Source organism: Chionomys nivalis, chromosome 18 (genome assembly GCF_950005125.1).
Source record: "Chionomys nivalis chromosome 18, mChiNiv1.1, whole genome shotgun sequence".
Taxonomy (NCBI): Eukaryota; Metazoa; Chordata; class Mammalia; order Rodentia; family Cricetidae; genus Chionomys; species Chionomys nivalis.
The window spans coordinates 6001862-6025562 of record NC_080103.1 but is presented as its reverse complement, the minus strand read 5'-3'; the positions used below and the strand labels follow the sequence as shown (position 1 = coordinate 6025562).

The 23701-nt window shown below is 50.8% G+C and overlaps 1 protein-coding gene across 5 annotated transcripts; it reads right to left on the bottom strand.

The window, feature by feature from the left end:
• Positions 1–6414: 6414 nt before the first annotated feature.
• On the bottom strand, positions 6415–22603 carry Dennd4b (DENN domain containing 4B). Of its 5 annotated transcripts, none has more exons than XM_057793271.1 (28): positions 22294–22603; positions 20112–20451; positions 19245–19497; positions 18922–18991; positions 18563–18732; positions 18245–18489; positions 17575–17641; positions 17427–17485; positions 17127–17271; positions 16739–16914; positions 16510–16610; positions 15658–15873; positions 14910–15055; positions 14250–14389; positions 14042–14168; positions 12826–13032; positions 12368–12496; positions 11222–11441; positions 10614–10781; positions 9763–10151; positions 9504–9626; positions 9140–9309; positions 8916–9057; positions 8506–8742; positions 7793–7919; positions 7535–7700; positions 7392–7456; positions 6415–7301 (listed from the first exon to the last, which is right to left on the bottom strand). In XM_057793271.1, the coding sequence occupies exons 2-28, from the start codon at positions 20426–20428 to the stop codon at positions 7156–7158; spliced, it is 4521 nt and encodes a 1506-aa protein (XP_057649254.1). In that variant the 5' UTR covers positions 20429–20451; positions 22294–22603; the 3' UTR covers positions 6415–7155. The 5 variants fall into 5 exon arrangements, with proteins under 5 accessions (XP_057649254.1, XP_057649253.1, XP_057649252.1 ...); XM_057793270.1 differs by lacking the exon at positions 22294–22603 and adding an exon at positions 21208–22279; XM_057793269.1 differs by lacking the exon at positions 22294–22603 and having other exon boundaries at positions 20112–21198.
• Positions 22604–23701: the final 1098 nt, after the last annotated feature.

The window sequence follows — 23701 nt, the reverse complement described above, 5'->3', positions numbered from 1 at the left end:
ACTAGCTCTGTAGACCAGGCTGACCTCAAACTAACAGAGATCCACCTGCCTCTGCCTCCCGAGTACTGGGATAAAAAACATGCACCACCACCACCCAGGGGCAAGGGTTTTTATAAAGGTTACACTCAGCTGGTAACTGTTGTGGACTATCTGATGTGGGATTCCCCTCTGTATGCTGTGAATACCATTAATGAATAAATAAACTGCTTTGGACCTACAGCAGGGCAGAACTTAGTTAGGCAGGAAAAACTAAACTGAATGCTGGGAGGAAGAAGGCCTAGTCAGAGAGAAGCCCTGTAGCCCTGCTGGAGACAGATGCCAGAACTTTACCCAGTAAGCGACAGCCACGTGGCGATACACAGATTACTAGAAATGGGTTAAATTAAGATATAAGTGTTAGCCGATAAGAAGCTAGAGCTAATGGGCCAAGCAGTGTTTTAAATAATATAGTTTCTGTGTGATTATTTCGGGGCTGAGCACCGGGGAACCAGCAAGCAGCTTCTTACAACAACTATCGGTTATAGTTGTGTTACATTCTTTTAGGTGGTGAAATATGTGCCGCATTTGTTTAACTCTGTAAAGCTGCGTTACTTGGCTTGCCTAAAATACCTACTTGGCCTAATGAAGAGCTGAACAGCCGACATCTAGGCAGAAGAGAGGGATAGCTGGGGCTGCCAGGCAGAGAGAATAAATAGGGGTTGAAATCTCTGCTGAAGAGGAGGAGGAGACACCAGGGGCCAGCCACACAGCAATGGAATAAGCAGTAAAGAGAAATATAGAATAGCGCTTTTAGGGTGCACTCTGACCCCTGGGCTCCCACAATCCCTTCCCCACTTCCTCTATGGGGTTCCCCTCACTCCGCCCAGTGCTGACAAACATACTTTTTTGTTGTTGTTTTGTTTTTTTGAGACAGGGTTGCTTTGTAGCTTTGAAACCTGTCCTGGAGCTTGCTCTGTAGACCCGGCTGGCCTTGAACTCACAGAGGTCCACCTGTCTTTGCCTCCCGAGTGCTGGGATTAAAGGCATACACACACACACACCCCACCCTGGCATCAACAAACACTCTTAACCATTGAGCCATCACCAGTCTCTAAAAACAGCTTTTTTTTTTAATCTAGAAAAATTTTAGATTTTTATTTTAATTTTTTTGGGGGGAGGTTTGAGACAGGGTTTCTCCATGTAGTTTTTGGAGCCAGTCCTGGCACTAGCTCTTGTAGACCAGGCTGGCTTCGAACTCACAAAGATCCCCCTGCCTCTGCCTCCCGAGTGCTGGGATTAAAGGCATGTGCCACCACCACCCGGCCTAGATTTTGCTTTTTTAAAGTTGGTGTGTATGAGTGTTTTATCTCCATATTTGTGGGTACACCATGTATATACTCAGTGTCCAAGAAGGTCAGAAGAAAGCATCAGTTCCTCTGGAACTATGTCCCCTGGCACATTGTTGTGAGCCACATTGTGGGTGTTGAGAACCAAACCTGGGACTTCTGTAAAAGCAGCAAGTGCTCTTAATCACTGAGCCATATCTCCACCCCAAGAAACCAACATTTTTTTTTTTTTTTTTTTTTTTTTTGGTTTTTCGAGACAGGGTTTCTCTGTGGTTTTGGAGCCTGTCCTGGAACTAGCTCTTGTAGACCAGGCTGGTCTCGAACTCCCAGAGATCCGCCTGCCTCTGCCTCCCGAGTGCTGGGATTAAAGGCGTGCGCCACCACCGCCCGGCAGAAACCAACATTTTTGAGCACGCTTAGCATTTCGTATAGATTATCTGTGTTACGTGGACTTGAACTACTAAGATACAGCCACAGCTCTCTTTTAAGTAGTTTTGTGGATTTTATTTTATTTGAGACAAGAGTGGTACTAAGATGCCCAGATTAGCCTGGCACTTCATATGGAGATTGGGCAGACACCTGAAAACTTGTAAACCTCCTACCCAGCCTCTGGAGTAGCTGAGGTTACAAGTCTGAACTAACAGGTTCAACTTTCATGCAAATTATATAATTTTTCTTTACATGACAAAATATCCCCTTCTGCCACACCAACTCCAGTGTCGTCTGTGTGACATGACATATGTCATTATGCCGGACGGGAGCTACGTGTCCTATGGGACTAGGCTTCCTGGAGGTCAATGGCAGATGGCCCGGTATTAGACACCGCTGAGGCATAGACAGGTTTCTCAAGTAGCTGGCTATATGGAATATGAGCTTTGCACAAATTCTTTCATAATAATGATAGTCTTTACCATTATTTACAAGACAAGGATCATTCTCTTCAGGAACAGCTCTGGGATAAGGAAGCACAGTATGGGAATGTATAAGAGTACAGCAGAACCCTTCTCATACACGGGATGTATGATAAGCAAGGGAATAGATGGGTTAATGTTGATGGACAAAGACTGTTATAGTATACTTTGAACTTTATAGATAGGCTTGCTATATCCCAACCCCCATGATGTCTGCTGCATAAGAAGGTACTAAAAAGTATATTTCAACAGGTGCAGAGAACTGATTAGGCATATTTGGTCACTAGATGAAGTAAAGGGTTAGGAAGAGGAAGGGCCATGATAGTGATAATGAGACAGAAACCTATTCATAAGATGAAACCACTTGTCTGAGGTTTACGTTCTCAAGGACAAGATTTCCTCTTTATTTTTTTTATTTATTTATTATGTATACAATATTCTGTCTGTGTGTATGCCTGAAGGCCAGAAGAGGGCGCCAGACCTCATTACAGATGGTTGTGAGCCCCCATGTGGTTGCTGGGAATTGAACTCAGGACCTTCAGAAGAGCAGGCAATGCTCTTAACCAGAGTCATCTCTCCAGCCCAAGATTTCCTCTTCTAAGGATGCTTTATGTCTAACACCTGTTCCTGATAATGTACTTTTCTTAAATATTGCTGATGTGACTAAAAGAAGCTTTCATACAGTGCCAACCAATGACACATGACCTTCTGATTTGTTCTTTGTTTGAATACTATATAATGAAAACATGAATTCAGTAAAACCGCAGCAGATTCCAAGCACTCTCTTGTGTGTTGTGTCTATCTGTCATTCGCCGAACTTGTGCCTTCCTGTTACCAGGACCCTGCTTCTCCCACGGCCTGAGTGGCTCCCCTGAGCCGGTCCGGGGCACCCTTCATTATTTTCACACAAGGAATTGCTGAGACACAGGTTTAATATGTCTGATTAGCAAACAACAATGATTTGCCTCAAATCTGTTGTCTTTGGCCTGTATATTCCAAAGTCTGGAGAGAGAAATTGAATCCAGTGATTTGAGAATATCCTTGCCCTCAATACAACTTCTAAACCACAGTTATCCCTTTAGTTAAGAAACCCTGTAGTTCTCTCTGGAAGACTCCAGCACTGGGAAGGAGGGAGAGGCAGGATCATCAAGGTCATCTTGACCACAGAGCAAGTTCAGGGTCAGCCTAAACTCAGAAGAGTACTTTAGACCAGTCAGACTTTGCACTCTCTGAGCAGTGGTGGCCCATGCCTTTAACTCAGTACCCTAAAATTAGAAAAATGATGCCTAAGGAGGCTGAGGCAGGAGGATCTGAGTTCAAGGCCACCCTGGTCTACAGAGTGAGTTCTAGGACAGCCAAGGCTACACAGAGAAACTCTGTCTCAAAAAACCAATAAATAAACAAATTAAAAAAATTTTTTAAAAACTATTTTGCTATATCCCAGTGAAGAATGCTTAGTATACTGTAACCGGCCAGAAACTGATTTTAAGAGGCCACATGAAGGGCTGGAGAGATGGCTCAGTGGTTAAGAGCATTGCCTGCTCTTCCAAAGGTCCTGAATTCAATTCCAGCAACCACATGGTGGCTCACAACCATCTGTAATGAGGTCTGGTGACCTCTTCTGGCCTGCAGGCATACACACAGGTAGACTATTGTATACATAATAAATAAATAAATATTAAAAAAAAAAAGAGAGAGGCCACATGAAGGCTACGGATATAGTTCAGTGGTGGAGTTTAGCATTCAGAAGGCCCCAAGTTCAATCTCTGCTTTAAAAAAAATGGATGGACAGGAGCTGGAGAGATGGCTCAGAGGTTAAGAGCACTGACTGCTCTTCCAGAGGTCCTGAGTTCAATTCCCAGCAACCACATGGTGGCTCACAACCATCTGTACTGAGATCTGGCGCCCTCCTCTGGCATGCAGGCATACATGGAGGCGGAATGTTGTATACATGATAAATACATAAATCTTAAAAAATGGATGGACAGCTGGGATGTAGCATAGGTTCAGAACAGGGTAAAAACGTTTGCGTAGGAGGTATAAGGTCCTAGATTTGATCACCAGTAAAACACACAAACACACACAGACATGCACACACAATGTGGTTTTAAGAGTAAGACAATTTATTTAATTTTATTCTTTATTTTTAGTTTTTTTGTTTGTTTGGTTTTTTTGGTTTTTGGTTTTTTGATACAGGGTTTCTCTGTGTAGCTTTGGAGCCTGTCCTGGAACTTGTTCTGTAGACCAGGCTAGCCTTGAACTCACAGAGATCCACCTGCCTCTGCCTCCAAACTTTCTGAAACCCCTTTATTCCTTCTTTTTTTTTTTTTTTTTTTTTTTTTTTTTTTTTTGATTTTTCGAGACAGGGTTTCTCCGTAGCTTTTGGTTCCTGTCCTGGAACTAGCTCTTCTAGACCAGGCTGGCCTCGAACTCACAGAGATCTGCCTGCCTCTGCCTCCCGAGTGCTGGGATTAAAGGCGTGCACCACCACCGCCCGGCCCCTTTATTCCTTCTTTATGCTTTTAGGACACTGGAAAAACATCCTCGGGCTGGAGAGATGGCTCAGAGGTTAAGAGCACTGGCTGCTCTTCCAGAGGTCCTGAGTTCAATCCCAGCAACCACATGGTGGCTCACAACCATCTATAATGGGATCTGGTGCCCTCTTCTGGCAGAACACTGTATACTTAATAAATAAATAAAAATCTTAAAAAAAAAACAACCTCAGGAAAGAATGGGAAGGATTCTTTGACTACTAAGTCCTAAGAATTAGAAGTAACACTTAAAAAAAAAAAAAAAAAGACAGGGTCTCACTAAAGTGCCATAGCTAGCTTGGAATTCCTAATATAGACCAGGCTGGCCCAGAGCTCACAGAATGCCTGCCTCTAAGCAGATGGTAGGATTAAAAGGTGTCCTGCCAACCCTAGTCTGAGTTACTTCTTATGCCACTCACTACTCCTAGGGATTTGCACTGACATTTTGTGTAAATCCTGTCCTCCAAGGTTGCCCCTGCCCTTCTTCCCCAAAGCATTTGTTTTCTTAGCTCATTCCCTTTGGTTACTGGTTCTGTAGCTCCTAGGAGTTGCTTCCTGTGTTTATTTCATTACACAAGAAAAAGAGAGAAAATTCTAGATGGGCCTGAGATTAGAAAAATGATGCCTGAGGAGCTAGATAGACAGCTCAATAGTTAAGAGTGTGACCCAAGTTCAGGTTCCAGCACCCACATCAGGCAGCTCACAACTGCCTGCTCCAAGGGATCCACTGTGGGTACCTGCATATTTCACACACGCACATGCACGCACGTGCGCACACACACACACACACACACACACGATTTTCAATTTTAAAAGGAGTTGAAGACTGGAGAAATACAGCTCAATAGTTAAAAGCACTTGCTTCTCTTGCAGGGGACCTGAGTTCTGTTCCTAGAACCCACATGATGACTCTAGTTCCAGGAGATTCAGCACCCTCTTCTGGCCTCTGTGGGTACTGCATGCATGTGGTATGCAGTACCCACAGAGGTGTGTGTATATATATATGTATGTATATATATGTATATGTATGTATATATGTGTATATATGTATATATATATTCTACGACATGCACACAACCCACATATACACATAAAATAATCTAAAAAATAAACTAAGGAAAAATGATGCCCATCTCCCTGGCACTCACACACAGAAGACTCTTACTCCTTGCTTCTTTCTTCCATTGTTGTCTCCAAGGATAGATCACAGTGAGGAGCACTGTCTGGAGCTAGAACCACTAAGGAGAGCTGGGAGGACGGCCAGAGCTTCTGATACACAAGAGGGCTGGAAGTGGCAACAAGTGGGGAGAGCTATCATCTTTGTGAAGGTACAGAAGAAGCTGGGGTCAGGGAGGGGACAGGAGGAGAGGAAATAAGGCAAAGATGAGCTCAGGGCCCCCAGAGAATGAAGTCTTTGTGTGGGGTACAGATGAGGGACAAGGGGGTGATTGTGTGGGAGGGCTGGAAGTGCCATGCAGACTGGCACCACCATAGTCAGCACTGATTCACCCTTCTGCGCCAAGAGCTTCCTATAAACCAAGTTGCAAGGATATACCTGATGGTTACAAAGAAAGGAAACACAGCGGAGAGAATGTGCAGCAAAGAAAGATAAGGTACCACCCTAAATCCAGAGAACGGGAGGCAAAGGGAAAAAAGACAGAAGCAGCTTTTACTATATTTACATCCAACAAAACTTTGCAGAGAACAATCCTTATTGCACAGGTCAAGGCCATGGATGGGAGAGGCATTTCCCCAGGTGGAGTGGACAAAGAAGGATCGGGACTTATCAGAGGCACCAATTCTTCCCAAGGGAAGCTTGGGACTCCTCTGGGTTCCAGTGCATGGCTCTCAAGGAGTTACAAACTTAATTCCCTTCTCTTTCTTACGGTCCTTGAGAATCTCATAAGTGTAGGAGCTGTGGCCTCAGAATAAATAACTAAGTAAAATAAAACACTAGGATTGCCTTGGGCTCCGCTAGCAACGCCAGAGGAGAAGCGGGGATGAGGCTCCTCCCAGGGGGCAAAGGCTCAGGAGCTCGAAATCTTTCCAGTTGTTTTTTAAAACAAAAAATTCTAAGTCTCCCAGAGCACTGCAGATTTGAGGATACCCTGGGAAGGAGGCCCTGGAATAGGAAGGAGAAAGAATGGACTTGTGCCAACTTCCCCAGCTCTCCTCAAAATCAGCATGAACAAATTGGGCAGGCTGGAGATAGGGGAATTGTGACTTTTGGTATCAGTGAGTCCCTCTTCCTGCTATTTCCACTTGGAGCATATGGCTGAACAGCCTGATTCGAATTCTTCCATGAAAGGAACAGGGAGTCAGGCTATGTCTAGAATCCACTCTACCTCACCTCTCCACCCAAGGCAGAAGAGGGGGGCTTAAGGGTCCCTAGCATTCCAAAGGTGCTCCAAAACATTTTCGACAGTCAATGGCCTTGGGAGTAGGCATCTGTGCCCGCCGAAGTCTCAGCTCCTCCTTGCCCATGCTGCTGGCCAGTTTGTTAAAGGCAGACTTGTACTTCTTGTCGAAGGCCACTAGGGTAGAGGATGGAAATTGATGCATTAGGACCCCCTCTCATGTCTGGTCCCACATCCCTTCTCTTCAGCATCTGATTGCACCTTTACCTATGTCCACGTGGTCTTTGCCCAGAGCAGCCATTGTCAGGAATAAGATCTCACGGTAGATTCCCCTGTAATAAACATAGAAGAGTATCAAAGAAAAGAGGTGCCAAGGCCAGGCCGAGGGCCCCCAGGTGAGCGCATCATACCTCTGCAGGTGCAGGCCAGTGGGAGGAGACCCTAGGGTTTCCAGCAGGAGCCCAACAGCTTTATGAACCTCATTAAGTCCAACATGGCGCATCACTGACTCCAGCAATGTCAGGCTAAGACATGAGGGCACTGGGCCTGGCCAGACTACTCGTTGTGGGATCTGGCCTGGACGAAAAGGAAGGAAGGGTTACCCGGATCACCAAGCTCTCCAGATGAAGAGCCCGGCCCTTTCACTCCTAGATCAAGTACCAACTCACTGTGGACCCTCCAGAGAACATAGAGAGGTGGGCAGCTGTTGGGATCGGGGGTCAGGACATCCCACAGCAGACGTACATGCACAGAGGCTGGGTCAGGGGTTAGCCTAGGAGATGGTCCCTGGGAGGGCTGAGATAAGAAGAAACAGTCAGAATGAGGCAGAGGACAAGAAAAGGACAGACGGACAATGTTCAAAGGAACAGAGGGACATTACAGGACATAATAAAAGAGAAAGGGAAAGAACTTATTTTTGGTGTTATTGGTATTTGAGACAGGGTCTCACTATGCAGAGTAGGCAGGCCTGGAATTCACAGAGATCTACCTGCATGCCTCCTCCCATGTGTTGGGATTAAAGGCTGGAGCCACCATATCCTGAGGAAAGAAATTCTCATCTACCAGTTCTTACAAATGAGGACTTTGTTTTACTTATTACATACCTATCCCTGGGCCCTAGGGTGTATGTGATGAATACTGGTGGAATAAACAGGAAAACATTAAGCCATTTTTTTTAGGGATGAGTCACTACATCAAGCACATATTCCATTAGGTTCCTGCTTATGCCATTTGACAGATGACGACATAGAGGGTCAGAGAGGCAAATGTGCCTGATAAAATGGCTTTTCTTCACTGCTAAGGACAGAGAGGACTAGGAGACAAAGAGCTGAGGAGGAGGAGGGAAGCTCTCAGGAGGCAAGGACTACACAACGACACTGACCTGGCTGGGTGGGGGCTCATCACGGGAGATCAACACCAAGCCTGGGAGAATACTAGGCAGGCGTAGGCGTTGGAAATACCACAGGAGGTTCCAGAAGATGATGGGGTGGGCAGCGGGCAATTCAGGCAATGCCAGCACCTCACTGCCTTCATTCTCCACCAGAGACTCCAGTTCCTTCCGCAGTACCAGAGGGCTCAGGTATGCCCACGCCCCATTCTCAACTCTCCGGGAAGCACTCTGTGGGCACAAGCAGGAAAATGGTCAGAACATATATAGAGGTTATCCCCCAATAACTCAGCAAGTCCAAAAGCCTCTTGCACGCCCCTTGTCCACTACGTGGCACCCATCTGATCTCCCCTCAACACACAACACACTCCCACCTCCTCATGTTCCTCTGGCTCAGCCCTTACCCCCACATAGCCATTGCAGAGCTGGGGTTCATCCAGGGCAAGGCAGAGCCTCCGGTCACTGAGAACAGGGCCGGGACCCCCAGGGACAGGGGCGTCTTGACTGCCACTGGCAGCAGCAAGGGCAGACTGTGGGCTAGGGGCACTGCAGGGAAACAGCAGGAGGTGTCAGTTCTTTGAGCACCATCTGCCTGTCCCTCCCACAGCACTTTTTCTGCTTTGGGCACCTGGGTCGAGAATCAAGGGTCTGGACACTGAGCAGGGGCACAAAGGAAGAGGAGCAGAAGGGGCAAGTTGTATTGAGGTTAGAGTCATCGGGTGCCCAGCCAGCCATGATTTCCTCATCGTACACCAGGGAATCACAGGCACGGCACAAGGAGCAGCTGGACAGCAGAATCTGTGGGCAAGGAGACCCCAAGAAATGAGCCTTATTTGATTCCAGGGCCCCAAAGCCCATGCCCTTCCGTGCCCCTTCCATCTCAAAACCTCAGCCAGGCCTCCTTCCACCTCCTCCCTTTCCCCTGCCTTTGGGGGTGGGTGGATATGAGCTGTGTGTGTTCCAGCACTATGGTGTGTATGGGATATGCTCACTTCTAGGGAAGGAGGCTGGAAAGGTCCAGGGGTGTCACTGAGACGCTCTGAGGAACGCCGAAGGCTCAGGCTGCTAAGAGAAGATTCTGAAAGATCCCACTCACTGCCCAGAGAGGCGGAACTCTGCCATCACAAGAGAAAGCACAGTCAGCTAGATCTCTGTTCCTCTCACTTAGGACGCTGGTTTCAGCCACTCTCAGAGTCACTTTGGGGGCATTCTCCCAGTCAGCAGCCCTCCTCTCCCTTTCTCACTGGCTACCTCAGAAGCAGTGGATCCAGGGCGTTCTCGGGGCCACAGAAGGCTATCCATGGGACTTCGGCGGGCCGCAGGAGGAAGGTCAATGGGCAACTCAGGTGGGGGGATGCGGGAAACAGAGGAGCGGCGGGAAGGGGTGAGCAGCTGTTGGAGGCGGGCACCCAGCCCTTTTCTGGGGGTGCCCACCTCCTCCTGACAGCCACTAGTTTTGGGACCCCGCCCACTTATCCCTTCTAGGGCCTCGGTGGAGCGGGTACTGAGGGCTGAGCCAGAGCCGCCTGGGCTTCCTCCAGGTGCCAGTTCTTCCCCCGTCAGACTTAGGTCTGACAGACTTCCATCCTGCCAAGGCACAGGTGATCCACGGGGTTCGAGGACCCCCAAGGCCTCTATCACTGCAGGTCAAAGAGAATGAAGAGATGGAGTCCTGCGCTCCTCCCGCTGCTCTATCACAAGTAAACACAACTCTTGCAGCGGAACTCAGAAGTCAGGAGCACTGGCTGCTTGCCCTGAGGACCCACATGGCAGCTCACGACCATGTGTAACTCCAGTTCTAGGGGCTCAGATACCCTCCCTGGCCTTCATGAGTACCAGGGATACAGGTGACACACTGACATGCATGCAGGCAAACACCCATACACATACAATACAATGTCTAGAATGCAAACTGTATAAACCAACAAACCCAAGCATCACAACTCATCATAACATTTAGGCAAGATTGCCTCAAGGGCCTACAGGCCCACTAAGGTTACAGGGAGCTGCCCTAAACACGGCCCTAATCTCCCTTTCTCTACTGAAGAGTTGTTAGGAGAGTTCAATGGGAGGATGAAGGAAGGTCAGATAAGGGTACTTACTGTGCGCTACACCAGCCTCCACAGTGGGCTGTGCCCCTCGAGCACTGCCTAGGCTGCCACTCTTGACCAGGCGTCCAGTGGGTGAGGATGGCTCCCGCAGACTTCGCCCTGCCCAGGTAGTCTGGCGCTGAAGAGGGCGTGTTGGGGAGGGGCGCTCCAGACAGGGTTCTGTAGAAAGCACAGACTGAAATGGCCCCTTGGATGGACCTGGGTTTTGCAGGGTTTCTCCCCCGTAGAACTTTATCCCTCCGCTACCAAACAAATGCAGGTTATCCACACACAGAAAGGCCTGCTGGTCCTAGTTGTCCAGGTCTCTCCTGGAACTTACTCTGTAGACCAGGCTGGTCTTGAATGCACAGAGATCTGTCCCCCTCTACCTCAGGAGTGCTGGATCAAAGGATTGTGCCACCACTACCTCCTCCCACTTTTTTTTTTTAAAATACAAATTCTCACTATGTACTCCAATCTGGCCTGGAAGTCACTATGTAGCACAAGGTGGCCTTGAATTTGCAACAATTAATCATCCTGTCTTAGTTTCCCAAGTGGCAGGACTGCAGGTGTGAACCATCACTTCTGGCACCACAGCTATCTGGCCAGTCCCTACCCACCTGTCTGAGAGCTGCTCGACTCTTGATGCACAGCCACCTGCTGCTGCTGCTGCTGCTGCTGCTGCTGCTGCTGCTGCTGCTGCTGCTGCTGCTGCTGCTGCCGCCGTCTGTCTTTCAAGGGCTGGCGGAACTGAGCAGCCCCCAAGACAACATTCCGAAGCTTGGCCCAGCGTAGGCGTCCACCTGGTGTACCAGATGGCCATTTGCTTTCCAGCACAGCCTGTCAATCGCAATGCCCACTTAGTGATGCCTTATCTCCCGTCCTGACCCCAGGGACCACCTTTTTCTCTAAACATGCTGGCTAGGACTATCTAGCCAATAGCTCACCCAGAAAGAGAAGCCCCAATTGAGGCATTATCAATAACAATGGAGTAATGGAGAAAAGTGTATCTAGTCTCTACTATTCATCCATTATCCGTTTGCCTATCTATCTATCTATCTATCTATCTATCTATCTATCTATCTATCTATCATCTATCTATCAATCTATCTATCATCTATCGATATAGGGTCCCACTATGTAGCCCTGGCTGCACTGGAACTCACTCTATAGACCAAGGATGGCCTTGAACTCACAGAAATCCTCCTGCCTCTGCCTCCTAAATGCTGGTATTAAAGGTGTGCATCGTCATGCCCAGCTAGACTCCATTTGTAAACTGAATGGCTTTGAAGAAATAATCTCAACAGCTTGACTATTCCTTATCTGAAAAACAGGAGGCAGTTTGTATTATGGTTAAGAGGTTGAATTCTGGATATAATTTTGCTTATATTCTGACTCACTAACTTGCTTACTGTGGGACTTGGGGAAAATTACAAATTCTCTGCAACCTCAATTCCTGTAATATGGGGGAATGACCATTCTATGCCCTGTGGCACTGTGGGGATAAAATGAATTAAAATATGTATCTGGAACAGTGTCTGGCATGGAGTTTAACACTGTTGTAAATTAGGATCAAAGTAGCTAAATCTGAAAAACCAAAACCCAAAACTAAACAAAAAGCCTTCTGTCTGTGCAAAGGCAACACGAACGCACAGAAGATGACTGACTACAGGACCAGGGAATGGGGACAGCAGCAGCTGTCAAAGAAAGGCATTCTCTCTAAACCAGGTCCCAGCACAGACTGCCATCCTACCCAAATTAAGTACCTTGTTGTAGTAGCCATAGGTGATGGTGTTGGGCACAATGCCTGCCCGCTGCATGTCTAGCATGACTTTCACAGACAGCACGGGCTGCCCATAGTGTGAGCAGAGCTGCATCAACACCCGGTAACACACCTAGGCCAAGAGAGGCACAGGATGTCAGGATGTAAGGGATTTACTGCAACCCAAGTCGCCAAGTCTCAGCAAGCACCCTCTTCCAGCCTACTAATTCTCGGAGGACTCACTGGCTCCCGGCAGCTCCTTCCTGCAGCTCCGGATGCCCTGCGGTCTCCATGGCTTAACCCTGTACATACTCATACCCTCTGATTGTTGGCAGAGAAGCTCCTCAACTCTTCTGCCCCTCCATTCTACCCGGTCTCCAGCAAGTTTCCCTCAGTCCCTAGAGCTGTACACCCTTGCTGGGATTAGGGGTGGGTAGGAACACACAGGTAGCAAATGCCTACCTCATCAGGGAGCACCACCTTGCGGCTCTCCATCTCACGCAACACGTGGTAGGCTTTATGCAGGGCTCGCACCCGGGAGGGCGCCGAACGCACATAGGCAGGCAGGCACAGGAACCACAGTCCATAACAGTGACCTAGTAGGCACCGGGCCCACAGCTCAGGCACAGTGGCTGACTTCTGGGCCATTCTCTGTGCAACCTTCATCTCCTAGGTGGGGCAAGGGAAGACACACCAAGGTAAAGACCATGCCAAGGCCAGCACAAATCTTTATTCATTTATTTTGGTTTGTTTGAGACAGGGTTTCTCTGTGTAACAGCTCTGGCTGTCCTGGAACTCTGTAGACCAGGCTGACCTTGAACTCAAAAAGATCCCCTACCTCTGCCTCCCAAATGCTGGGATTGAAGGTATGTGCCACCACTGCCTGGCACAAATATTTTTTTCTCTTGATATTTTTCTGAGATAGTGTCTTGTCATGTGGCCTCGACTGGATTCAAACACCAGTTCTTGCCTCAACCTCCTGAGTGCAGGACAATGTGAGAAGCGGCACTCTCCTGAGACACGTCTGTGTTCTAAGGATGTAAGAGGGCTGAGGCACTGCCTAATCTACAACCTCCTGGGTGCCTCTGTGGGCAGGGTAGCCTGGCCCTGAAGCATGGGTGGGCACCCTGCAAGATGTAGCCGGCTCTTCCTGATGGCAAATGACAATAGTAACAAAGGCTAGTTTTTTTTTTTTTTTTTTTTTTTTTTTTTCTGGTTTTTTGAGACAGGGTTTCTCTGTGGTTTTGGAGCCTGTCCTGGAATTAGCTCTTGTAGACCAAACTGGTCTTGAACTCACAGAGATCCCCCTGCCTCTGCCTCCCAAGTGCTGGGATTAAAGGCGTGCGCTACCACCGCCCAGCCAAAGGCTAGTTTTTGTACAGCATTTTGTTGTTTTTGTTTGTTTGTTTGTTTTTGGAGACAGGGTCTTACTATGTAGCTTTGGCTGTCCTGGAAGTCACTATGTAGACCAGGCTGGCCTCAAACTCAGAGATCTGCCTTCCTCTGCCTCCTGACTGCTGAAGTCATGCATCACTATGCCCAGCTGTACAGTGTGGGGTTTGCTTGTTTGTTTATGTAAACCTCCCAGCAGTTTTATGGGATAAGCACCATTAGTGACCTCATAAAGCAATAACCACGATGCCAGGCCAGGTTCTCCATGTGGCCTATTGCCAGTTACCTGTTTGGTTCGGCGAGGCGCAGGACTGCTAGGGGCACTACGGGATGGGCCGGGCACAGGCAGCGCTCCTTGTTGTTCCTGAGGAGACTCAAATAGCTCAGCTCTTAGCTCTGGAAACCCATCATAACTGGAAAGAAGAGGCAACATGGGGGCAGTTAGCACAGGGCCGAGCGTGGGCCTTGGGACAGGCGAGAGGAGACAGTCTTACCAGTACTGGGGAGCAGATTCACTGCCTTCCAGTACTGGGGGATCCTCTGGGGGTGTGATGAAGACAGTGAGCTCACTTCCTGAGAGCTCCTCCAGTTCCACTAAGGGTGTTGGCTCAGGCTTCTCCTGCTCTGGGTGGACCTGGAACAGGATGGGAAAAGGATTAGCGTTAACAGAGCCAGGGTCCCCAAAAGATGGTGTCTCCCAGAAAAACACGTTCATGCCGGGCGGTGGTGGCACACGCCTTTAATCCCAGCACTTGGGAGGCAGAGGCAGGCGGATCTCTGTGAGTTCGAGACCAGCCTAGTCTACAAGAGCTAGTTCCAGGACAGGCTCCAAAACCACAGAGAAACCCTGTCTCAAAAAACCAAAAAAAAAAAAAAAAAAAAAAAAAGAAAAGAAAAACACGTTCATGGGGAAGGAGTCCTGGAGAGCCATCTGGAGCGGAAAAGTCAAGAATGAAAGGACAGTAAAGCAGAAGAAGCCGACCATGTCTGGCTGCACAAGTTGTATTGTCTGTGCTTTGTCTAATTCCAGCTGTCCATCACAGCCACGGCTGAGGAACACAGTTAGCAGAGTTAGCAGTGGACTGGAGATAACCGAGACAACCAGGAGGAACCCAGTGGCAGTTGGTACATACAGAAGGGACAAGGCTCAATACCTTATCGACACAAGAGTCAAAGAACTCAAGGGCAGCATGGCGGGCAGAGCCAAAAGAGCATTCCTCGATGAACTGTGAGAACATCTGTGTGTGCAGCAGCTGGGAGTACAGCTTGTGGCTCGAGCGTTCCCGGGACTTGAGGAAACCTGGGGGGTCAGGCTGGGTCACAAGGGGGTTACCACAGTTCTCTATCTGCCACAGCCCTCTCCCCTCTCCTCCCTGTACCCAGCTCTTAGCTCTTGTCATTCAGGATCTATGGCTCTCAAAGTCACACTTCTCCCACAGACCAGCTCAGTTCTCCAACACCACAGCTGTCCTTCAATAGACCTGTACCCGACTGCTGCTCCCCACCAGGATCACTATGTCCACCTTACACCAAGGGCTCCCAGACAGTAGGACACATTCACCTGCATGCCCTTATCCTCCAAGACCAGAAGAGGGGAGGAATACTCAGTCTCTCCGCTCCCGGTCAGTGTCCCTCTCGCTTTTCTTATGGAGCCCAGCCCCTAACCATGCCCTCCCTCAAATCTCTTTACAAAGACAGGCTGTCAGGCTAGAGAGATGGCTCAGCGGTTAAGAGCACTGCCTGTTCTTCCAAAGGTCCCGAGTTCAATTCCCAGCAACCACATGGTGGCTCACAACCATCTGTAATGAGGTCTGGTCAGCAGGCATACAAACAGACAGAATACTGTATACATAATAAATAAATATTTAAAAAAAAAAAAAAAAGACAGGCTGTCTTATTTACCCTGAAGGTAGAAAAGGTTGTCGACATCACGAGACCCCTCAGAGGGGGCCTCGGTGAGGGGACGCAGGAAGTCCCTGTAGCCTTTGAGCAGACAAGCCATGAAGCGCAGAAAGGCTCCCTGGACTTCCCGCTCCAGGCGTGTCCGGCGGCCACACACTGCCTCATAGTCTGTCAGCAGGAATTCCAGGGAGGCCTCCTCTTCTGGTCCAGTGTAAGCTGGGAATCAAAACATCTAAGAGTCAAGGTTAGCACCACAGGGCTTGCCTCGTCCTGTTTTTCACACAGATGTCTCCATCCCCAAAAACATTTTTCTCTGTTCCCCTCCCTGCCTCTCCCCTCCAACCCTCTCCCAAGGTCCCCATGCTCCCAATTTATTCAGGAGATCTTGTCTTTTCCTACTTCCCATGTAGAATAGAACCATGTATGTCTCTCTTAAGGTCCTCATTGTTGTCTAGGTTCTCTGGGATTGTGGATTGCAGGCTCACCTTTCTTTCTTTCTTTTTTTTTTTTTTTTTTTTTTTTGGTTTTTCGAGACAGGGTTTCTCTGTGGTTTTGGAGCCTGTCCTGGAACTAGCTCTTGTAGAGCAGGCTGGCCTCGAACTCACAGAGATCCGCCTGCCTCTGCCTCCCGAGTGCTGGGATTAAAGGCGTGCGCCACCACCGCCTGGCTCAGGCTCACCTTTCTTGATGGGCTCAGAAATGCTGCTCCCCTGCCCCTCCTGCTTTATTTCACTCCCACCAACCTAACTCCTCTGATCACTTCAGAGATCTATGGTCCCTAGACCCTCCCCTCAGTTTGGAGATTGAAGGCCAACAATAGCCACCAGCCTCTCAAGCCCATAGGCTTCTCACTCTGGTCCAGCTGCTGGTACAGATTTGTCAGTGTGGCCAGCAAAAGCTTGTATGGTCTGCGGGGCAGGGTCCTAGCAGAGAGGGGCTTCTTCTCCTCCGTTCTAAGAGATAACACAAGGAGAAAGGATGTTGAAGTATCTACGAGGTCTTTTTTGAGCCAACCATCAACCCACACACCAGCCCTTGCATGCTCCCCTCCCTCGCCCACAAATGATACTTAGCCTCATACTGGAAGAGCGTGTTGGTATCGAGATCAACACAGATGACATCAGGAGGTGGGTCGTGCAGATCGAAATAACTGGAGTGGATACCCACAATGAAGGGCACAGGGGCGCTCAGCACATCCGCCAGCACCAGCGGGCACAGCGGAATGTAGGGGCACTGCCAGTGCAGTGGGAAGATCATCTAAAGCACCAGGCAGTGAGAACCAGTGAGCACAGGGCCCTGACCTTGAGGAGGTGGGGCTAAGCTCGAAGAACAACCCAGTCTATAACAACCACACCCAGGCAGAGAGAGGACCCTCTCCCTATGGCAGGAAAAGGAGAACCCAGTTCTAAATGGAGGGACATCAGAAAAGAGCAACTTTGGAGAAGTAGACTAGATAAGGTGGCACTTACTGAGACAAGGGCCTCGCAGACACTGGTGAGCAGATCTGGCCGCAGCGAGTGGACCAGCAGTTTGTGCTCCGTGAGCACAGCCAGCAGCAATGTAATAGCCAATTCTGGGCCCAGGTTCTGCAGCAGCTGCAGAAAGCTAGCACCACTGTGGGACGTGAAGGGAGAGAAGGATCAGCAGGAACTCGGGAGCTGGACACAGACGCCACTGGGGCCAGTCTGCAACCGTCTCAGCAGCCATACCCATACCTCTTATTATACCCATGTCGCCAAAGGTGCCCCCCCCCCAATTTAGGCACATACCTGAGGGGCAGGGGTGAGGAGACAGGCTGACAGAGGAGCAGGTTGTCATAGGGAGACATCTGGAGAGGAGTCACAGGTCAGGATACTCATGGCCAGCTCCTGCCGACTCCTCTCCTTCCATCAGCCCAGCCCCAGGCTCACCTCTCACCTGCACTAGGATGCGTGGTCTCTGTGGGGAAGGGAACGGGACGTTGTGAATGAAGTGCGAGATGTGCCTAGGGAGAGAGGGAGAAGGTGAGGCTGACTCCTCGGTCTGTCCCTGACCAATGCCACCACATATTCTCAAGACCTCACTGCTCCCTGAACCCCGCCCCTTGTCTTGGATCAGTTTTATACATAGGTCTTATTTAGATTAGAAGAGAGACCCCCTTGCCTGAAATCCCCTCATCTACACAATGAGTTCCAGGCCAGCCAGGGCTACCATGGGAACATCTCTAAAAAGAATAAAAAAATAAATAAACTGGGCATGGTGGAGCACGCCTTTAATTCCAACGCTCAGGAAACCTCTGTAACTTTGAGGCCACCGGGGCTGGAAGTAAATAAACAGTAAGTTCTGTTTCTTAAGTAAATAAACAAATAAATAAAAATAAGAAGCAGATCTGTGCTGAGCACACATAGCCAAGCCCCAACTAACAAGTGCAGGCTAGATTCCAGGCTCCATTTACCCATAGCCAGTAGCTTAAATGGACAAACTATATAACAAAACAGAGCAGCCCTGTCTCCTGGGTGTTTAGCGTACCCCCAATTCCATTCTAGTGTCTCCCATTTATCCTCTCTAATGCCTCACAACTCCCCAGTGTCAGGAAAGCCATGCTCACGCTTCCAAGGGCAGACGGTGGGGGCCAGAGACGGAGTAGCGGTAAAGGAAGGTGAGGAAGGCTCTGAAGGCTGGGAAGGCTGGCCAGCGGGACAGCACAGCAATGGCGCGCCGACTGCGCACGGCTCGGCCCCCCAGTGCCCGGCCCCGTTCCACGGCACTCAACAGGCCCAGTGCCCGTGCCTGCCTCTCTGACAGCCTGGCCCTCGGGAACGCTTCATAGAACTGCAAGGCGGCACCATACACCTGACAGGGGTATAGGGATGATCAGACGGGCTCTTGCATTGTGTGGCCCCCGTACCACACCCCACACACCCACCTTATCACCGGCAGCCCCTGTGAGCACAAAGGTGGAGAAGACGGGCACCGGGTACTTGGTCTGGGCAGGCCAGCACTCAATAGTGGCTCCCATGGGCAGGCAGAAGACTGGCACTGACTCGGGCAGCGGGAATGCCTCATTGTCTTCCTGTGGGTAGCGGCCCAGCAGCTCTGTACCCCAGCAAAAAAGCACACATTAGAGTGAAGCAATCCGTTAGATTCCAGGTAGAGAAACTAGAGGATCCCAGGGAAGGGATAGATGGCAAAGGGAAGTCAGTTCTGGGGTCACTGAACTTACCAAGAGGCACCAAGTAGAGGAATGGAGGGTCAAAGGGTAGGAAGGACAAAAGGGCCACTCACCTGCCTCATACACCAGCGTGTTGGCCTTGGCCAGGCCCACCTTGTAGCACAGGTACACTGCTGGGCCCCACTGCCCCAGAAACGACAAGAGATAAGCAGACACATCACTAACAAAGGTTTCTGGAGCCCATCTTCTCTTTCTACCACCCTTCGGGTATCTTTTGTCTTCCAAGCTGCCCCTAATTCCAGTCCTCCCAGCCAAGCCACCTCTCGTCTGGCTCTGGTGTCAGTGGTCTTGGTTCCCAAATACGCTTTGTTCCCCATGTCCACACCCTTAAACCAATGGCCCAGGTTTTAGCTATCAATACCGCAGTACCACTCACCATGCCAGGGTTGAGGTTGCGTGGCAACCGGCAGTAAGTGTGAGGAGTGCCCTCACCCTTGCTGGGCAGAACCAGGCAAAGGTCAGTGATGCCCAGGGCATGCAACCCTGCCCCCTCTGCTGCCCGACGGTACATGAGGTAGGTGCGAGGATGCCCAGGGCCTGGAGGGGCCAAGTTGGCTGAGTGACTATATGGTGTCGTGTCAAGCACTTGGAAGCCAGGTTTAGGACGTTCCTTCCCTTCATATAACACCCTTGGCACAGAGAGTACAGACATCAAGAGGTCAGCATAGAAAGACCGGATCTGCCTACCTGCTCTCCTAAACTTGCCATGTTCTCTCACCCTTGTCAAAGGCTGGTAGTACAGCCCACCATTTCCTACTTACTCTGTCTTCTAGGATCCTTGCCTTCCTTCTTTCACCCTTGGCTCTACCTCTCAATCAATAACCATCCCTGCAAGCCATGCCCTCCCCAGTTCTTTTTTTTTGAGCCTGTCCTGGAACTAGCTCTTGTAGACCAGGCTGGCCTTGAACTCATAGAGATCCACCTGCCTCTGCCTCCCGAGTGCTGGGATTAAAGGCGTGCGCCACCACCACCCTCCCCAGTTCTTGAGTAAGCACCAAAACCGTCAGACTCTTAGTGAAGTTCCTCACATGGTTTATCCACTTGATATCCCAAACCAGCCAGTGAGGAGTTGCTAAAGAAGCACTCATTGGCTAGTAAGCAGCAGCACAGGCAGTAAGCCCCTCCTCTCGGACCTCTAGCCCATCCCAGGTGCCTCCTCTCAACCCTTATCACTACCTCTTCTTAGTGCACTCAACAGTCCCTCCCAGCTCCCCCCAGTGCCAGCATGGATAGGGGTACACACCCCAGCTCAACTAGGGGGGGCTTGTCACGCCCCCTGCGGTAGCAGATAACTGTCTGCGTTCCACCCAGGAGCCCAGCACTGAGCTCCAAGGGGTGGCCACCAGCAGACGTCTGGATGCATGTGTAGCCCTGGGGCACCTCCTCGCCCAGTGCTCTAGCAATGACTGCCACATCTGTAATAGGTTCCGCTGGCCTAGGAGGGCGCCGGGGCCCAGTAGGTTCAGGAACCCAGGTCTCCTCAGGCATAGGTGCTCCATCTCCTGCAAGCCCAGCCACCACGAAATAATCCACCAACCGGGGAGGCCGCTCCTCAGCCATGGCCCCCCCTTCACTCACGGCATCTGGAATGGTCAATTGAGAAAAAGATGAAGCAAGAGAGGCTAGTGTTCCCATGGCAACCAGAGGCTAGTGTTTCCATGGTTCCCACGGACCCCCGCCCCCTTTCCTCTTCCTAGTTCTTCTAAGGAAAGGTAGATGATCAGCCAATCCTGAACTCTCCCACCTGTGACATCACCAGACTCTCACATCCCACCACAGCTCCTTAGAGACCACTAGGGCCCTCCTTCTTAGTGACATCAGCTCCCTCTTCCCAAAGAACCCAAACTCCACTCTACAACACACAAATGCCACTGCTCACTTAGCCCTTTAAAGGCCTGCCCCTCTTCACCTCTCCAGTTAGATCTCAGAGAACACAGTGTTTTCTGTAAAGGCCTGAAGTCCCATTATTCACTCGGGCCACCCCACCTTAACTTAGCCTTTTCACAGGTCTTTGGCCTTCCTGCTCTGGTAGCAACTCCACAAGAACCTTCTGACATGGCTAATGCTCTTAAATCACCATCCTCACATTTTTAGAAGACCCCACAGGTTTCTGGGAAGGCTTGTAAAACCCAAGATTTAGATTCTGTTCAGACTTCAAGTATCCTTTTCTTTCCTAGCTTAACTTTACCACGTTGGCCAAGCTCTCAACTCCAGATCCTTAGGTGTCTGTAAGTTAGGTACAAAGGGACTATAGGAGATAGCTCCAGCCATTCCATGCCAATGCCACCCAGACCCAGACAGAATCAGGCCCACAACAGCCTACTGGTAACTTTTCTCACCTGCCTTCATGGCCTGACCCTGAGGAGTGGGAGCCCCAAGAGTCCTGAGGTGCCCCAGGGTGCTGAAGGTGGGAAGAAGCCTGGTGGGTGGCTTGCAAGGGGCTAGAGGCTGGGAGAGTGCTTCAGAGGGGAAGGGAGGTTACTTCCTGGAGCGGGCGCAAAGGGGAAGCTGCAGCTCAGCAGAAGTCAGCCTATGGGTGTGTGGTAGCGATGGGAGGGGGAGAGCACCGCGGAAGGTGCCCGCAGAGCATCAGACCAAGGCAAAGCCCACACTGAGGACCCTGGGCAAGGCAAGGGAAACTCCCAACGTCTCTAGGATACATAGTCTATTTAACCTCCCTCAGAGAACCAGAGCCAAGTCAGCTCTCTTCTTAACCTGGCCTCTGGACACACATGCCCCAACTCAAGCTAAATTTAGCTTGAGCTTCTCCACATCTAAGGTGAAGCCAGGAGTCAGCGTCAGCCTCCTGATTTAACTCCACGACACAGCTCCCTCTCTAATCCACTGTAGGCCAATAGGAGCTCTGTGCCCCAGTCAGCAGGCAAAAGTCGTTAGATGAGACCCTCTATAGTTAAGTGGGTGGCTCCGGACCAACAGAACTTGTGCATACAAGCCTACCCTCACCTAGCCAGGAGAGAGTCCTATAAAATGCAGCCCCTTTTCCCTTGGGGAAAACAACGGCAGTGGAGCCACACTAGGTTCCAGCACCCACATGCCGGATGTCGGGAAGTCCGGGCTGGGGCAGAGGGCGCGCAGCGGGGGAGGTGGCTGAGCAAGGGGCCAGAGGGCCGAGAGGAGCGCGCGCAGGCTGCTGAGAACGTGACGGCAGCAGCGCCAGCAGCCGCGTGACCCTAGCAGGAAGGAGGGGTGCTCTGGCTTGAGCGCCCGCGGGAGCTCCAGGGTATAGGATGCCGGGCACAGCTAGCTAGCTCCGGGTGGCGCCCTCCCCTCCACTTTCACTTCCCTGGGAGGGAGGAAGCGGAACCAGATGCGCAGCGCAGAAGAACAGCTGGGGACAGTCCCTGGCGCCGACCGCCCTCCGCCCGCCCTTCCCCGCCCGCCGCCCCGCCCGGTCCGGCCCCTACCTGCCTGCCCTGGGACTCCCCAGCCGGCCCGCTGGCGGGTGGCTTGGAGGGCGGGCTGGCGGGCCGGCGGGCGGCCGGGCTGCTATCCAGCCCCGGACATGGCGCGCTCGACTTGGGAGCCGCTCGCGCCTGGGCTGAAGGAAGATGAGGCGGGTGAGAGCGCCGGGCACGGTGGAGAGATCTGGGCGGTCCCAGCGTCCCCGCGCGGCGCCACGCGGGGACTGCTGCCGCGCCGCTAGCTCCGGCCGCGCGGTCCTCCGGCTGCCCGGTGCTGGGGACCCCGCGCTCTTCCGCGCGCCCTGCTTTCTCCACTCACCCCCCCCACCCGAGAGCCGCGAGCACCGCCGCTATTCCACACCCCCCCCCCACACACACACACCCGGGCCCGCGGCCGTGACCCTGGCTAGCTCCGGCCCAGCACCCTGCCGCCTGCAGCGCGACCCCTGGTGGCTGGGAGGGCCCCCTGCAACCAAGCGGATCCCCACCACCCAGCGGACGAGCAAGACACTGACCCCAGGTGGCCCCCCAAGTCAGAGCCGGTGCTCCCTTCTTGCCCTCCGTCCAACAATCAGATGTGGCCACTGTGCCACGGTGAAGGCCCTGAAGACCTAGACCTGGAAAACCCAGGTGACTCCCCACTTCCAGGTTTAGAACCCACTAGCCAGAGCCAGAAGTTCTCAGTTCTCCTTTCGAGAAATGACAAGAGCATTGAAAAAGAGGAAGAGAGGCAAGAAGCCGAATAGAGGAGCTGGGGGAAAGCAGCACTCCTTTCAACCATGCTGGGTGAAGGCTGACAAACCTACATTAAACGGTTGTCTTCCAAGTGAGGTGGGTGAATTCATATACAATAATGCCCTGGGAACATGGACCAGGGGAGCCAGCTAGACCTACTTCCTTGGAGTTTACAGTTATACTGGGAATAGCTACCCCCAAGAGAGTTGAGGTTATTATACCAGAAACACACGTGACCGGGGCGACAGCCATCTCCTTACCCCAGGCCTGAGGTTGAGGAAGAGTAACTTGTCTGGCCAGTCAGGGTGCCCCCTCCCCTGGACAAACATGAGGGCACATAAGGTGACTTCCTGCTGCCATCGGTGAAGTCTGTTTTGGCTCTAGGACGTATCCAATTTGGGTCCCAAATCTAAGGCTGGTGGTCCTCCACAAACCATAACAGCGCTGAAAGGAAACCGAGGCAAGAAAATCAGGCAGAACTTCCAGGTAGCCCGGAATATGTAAAAGAAATCTGCCTCAGAAAAAAAAAAAAACAAAAAACAAAAAACTGGGCAGTGGTGCCTTGGTGGATCTCTGAGTTCCAGGCCAGCCTGGCCAGAGTTGTTACACAGAGACACTGTCTCAAGAAAAAAAAAAAAAAAAAGAAAAGAAAAGAAAAGAAAACACGGGGGCTGGA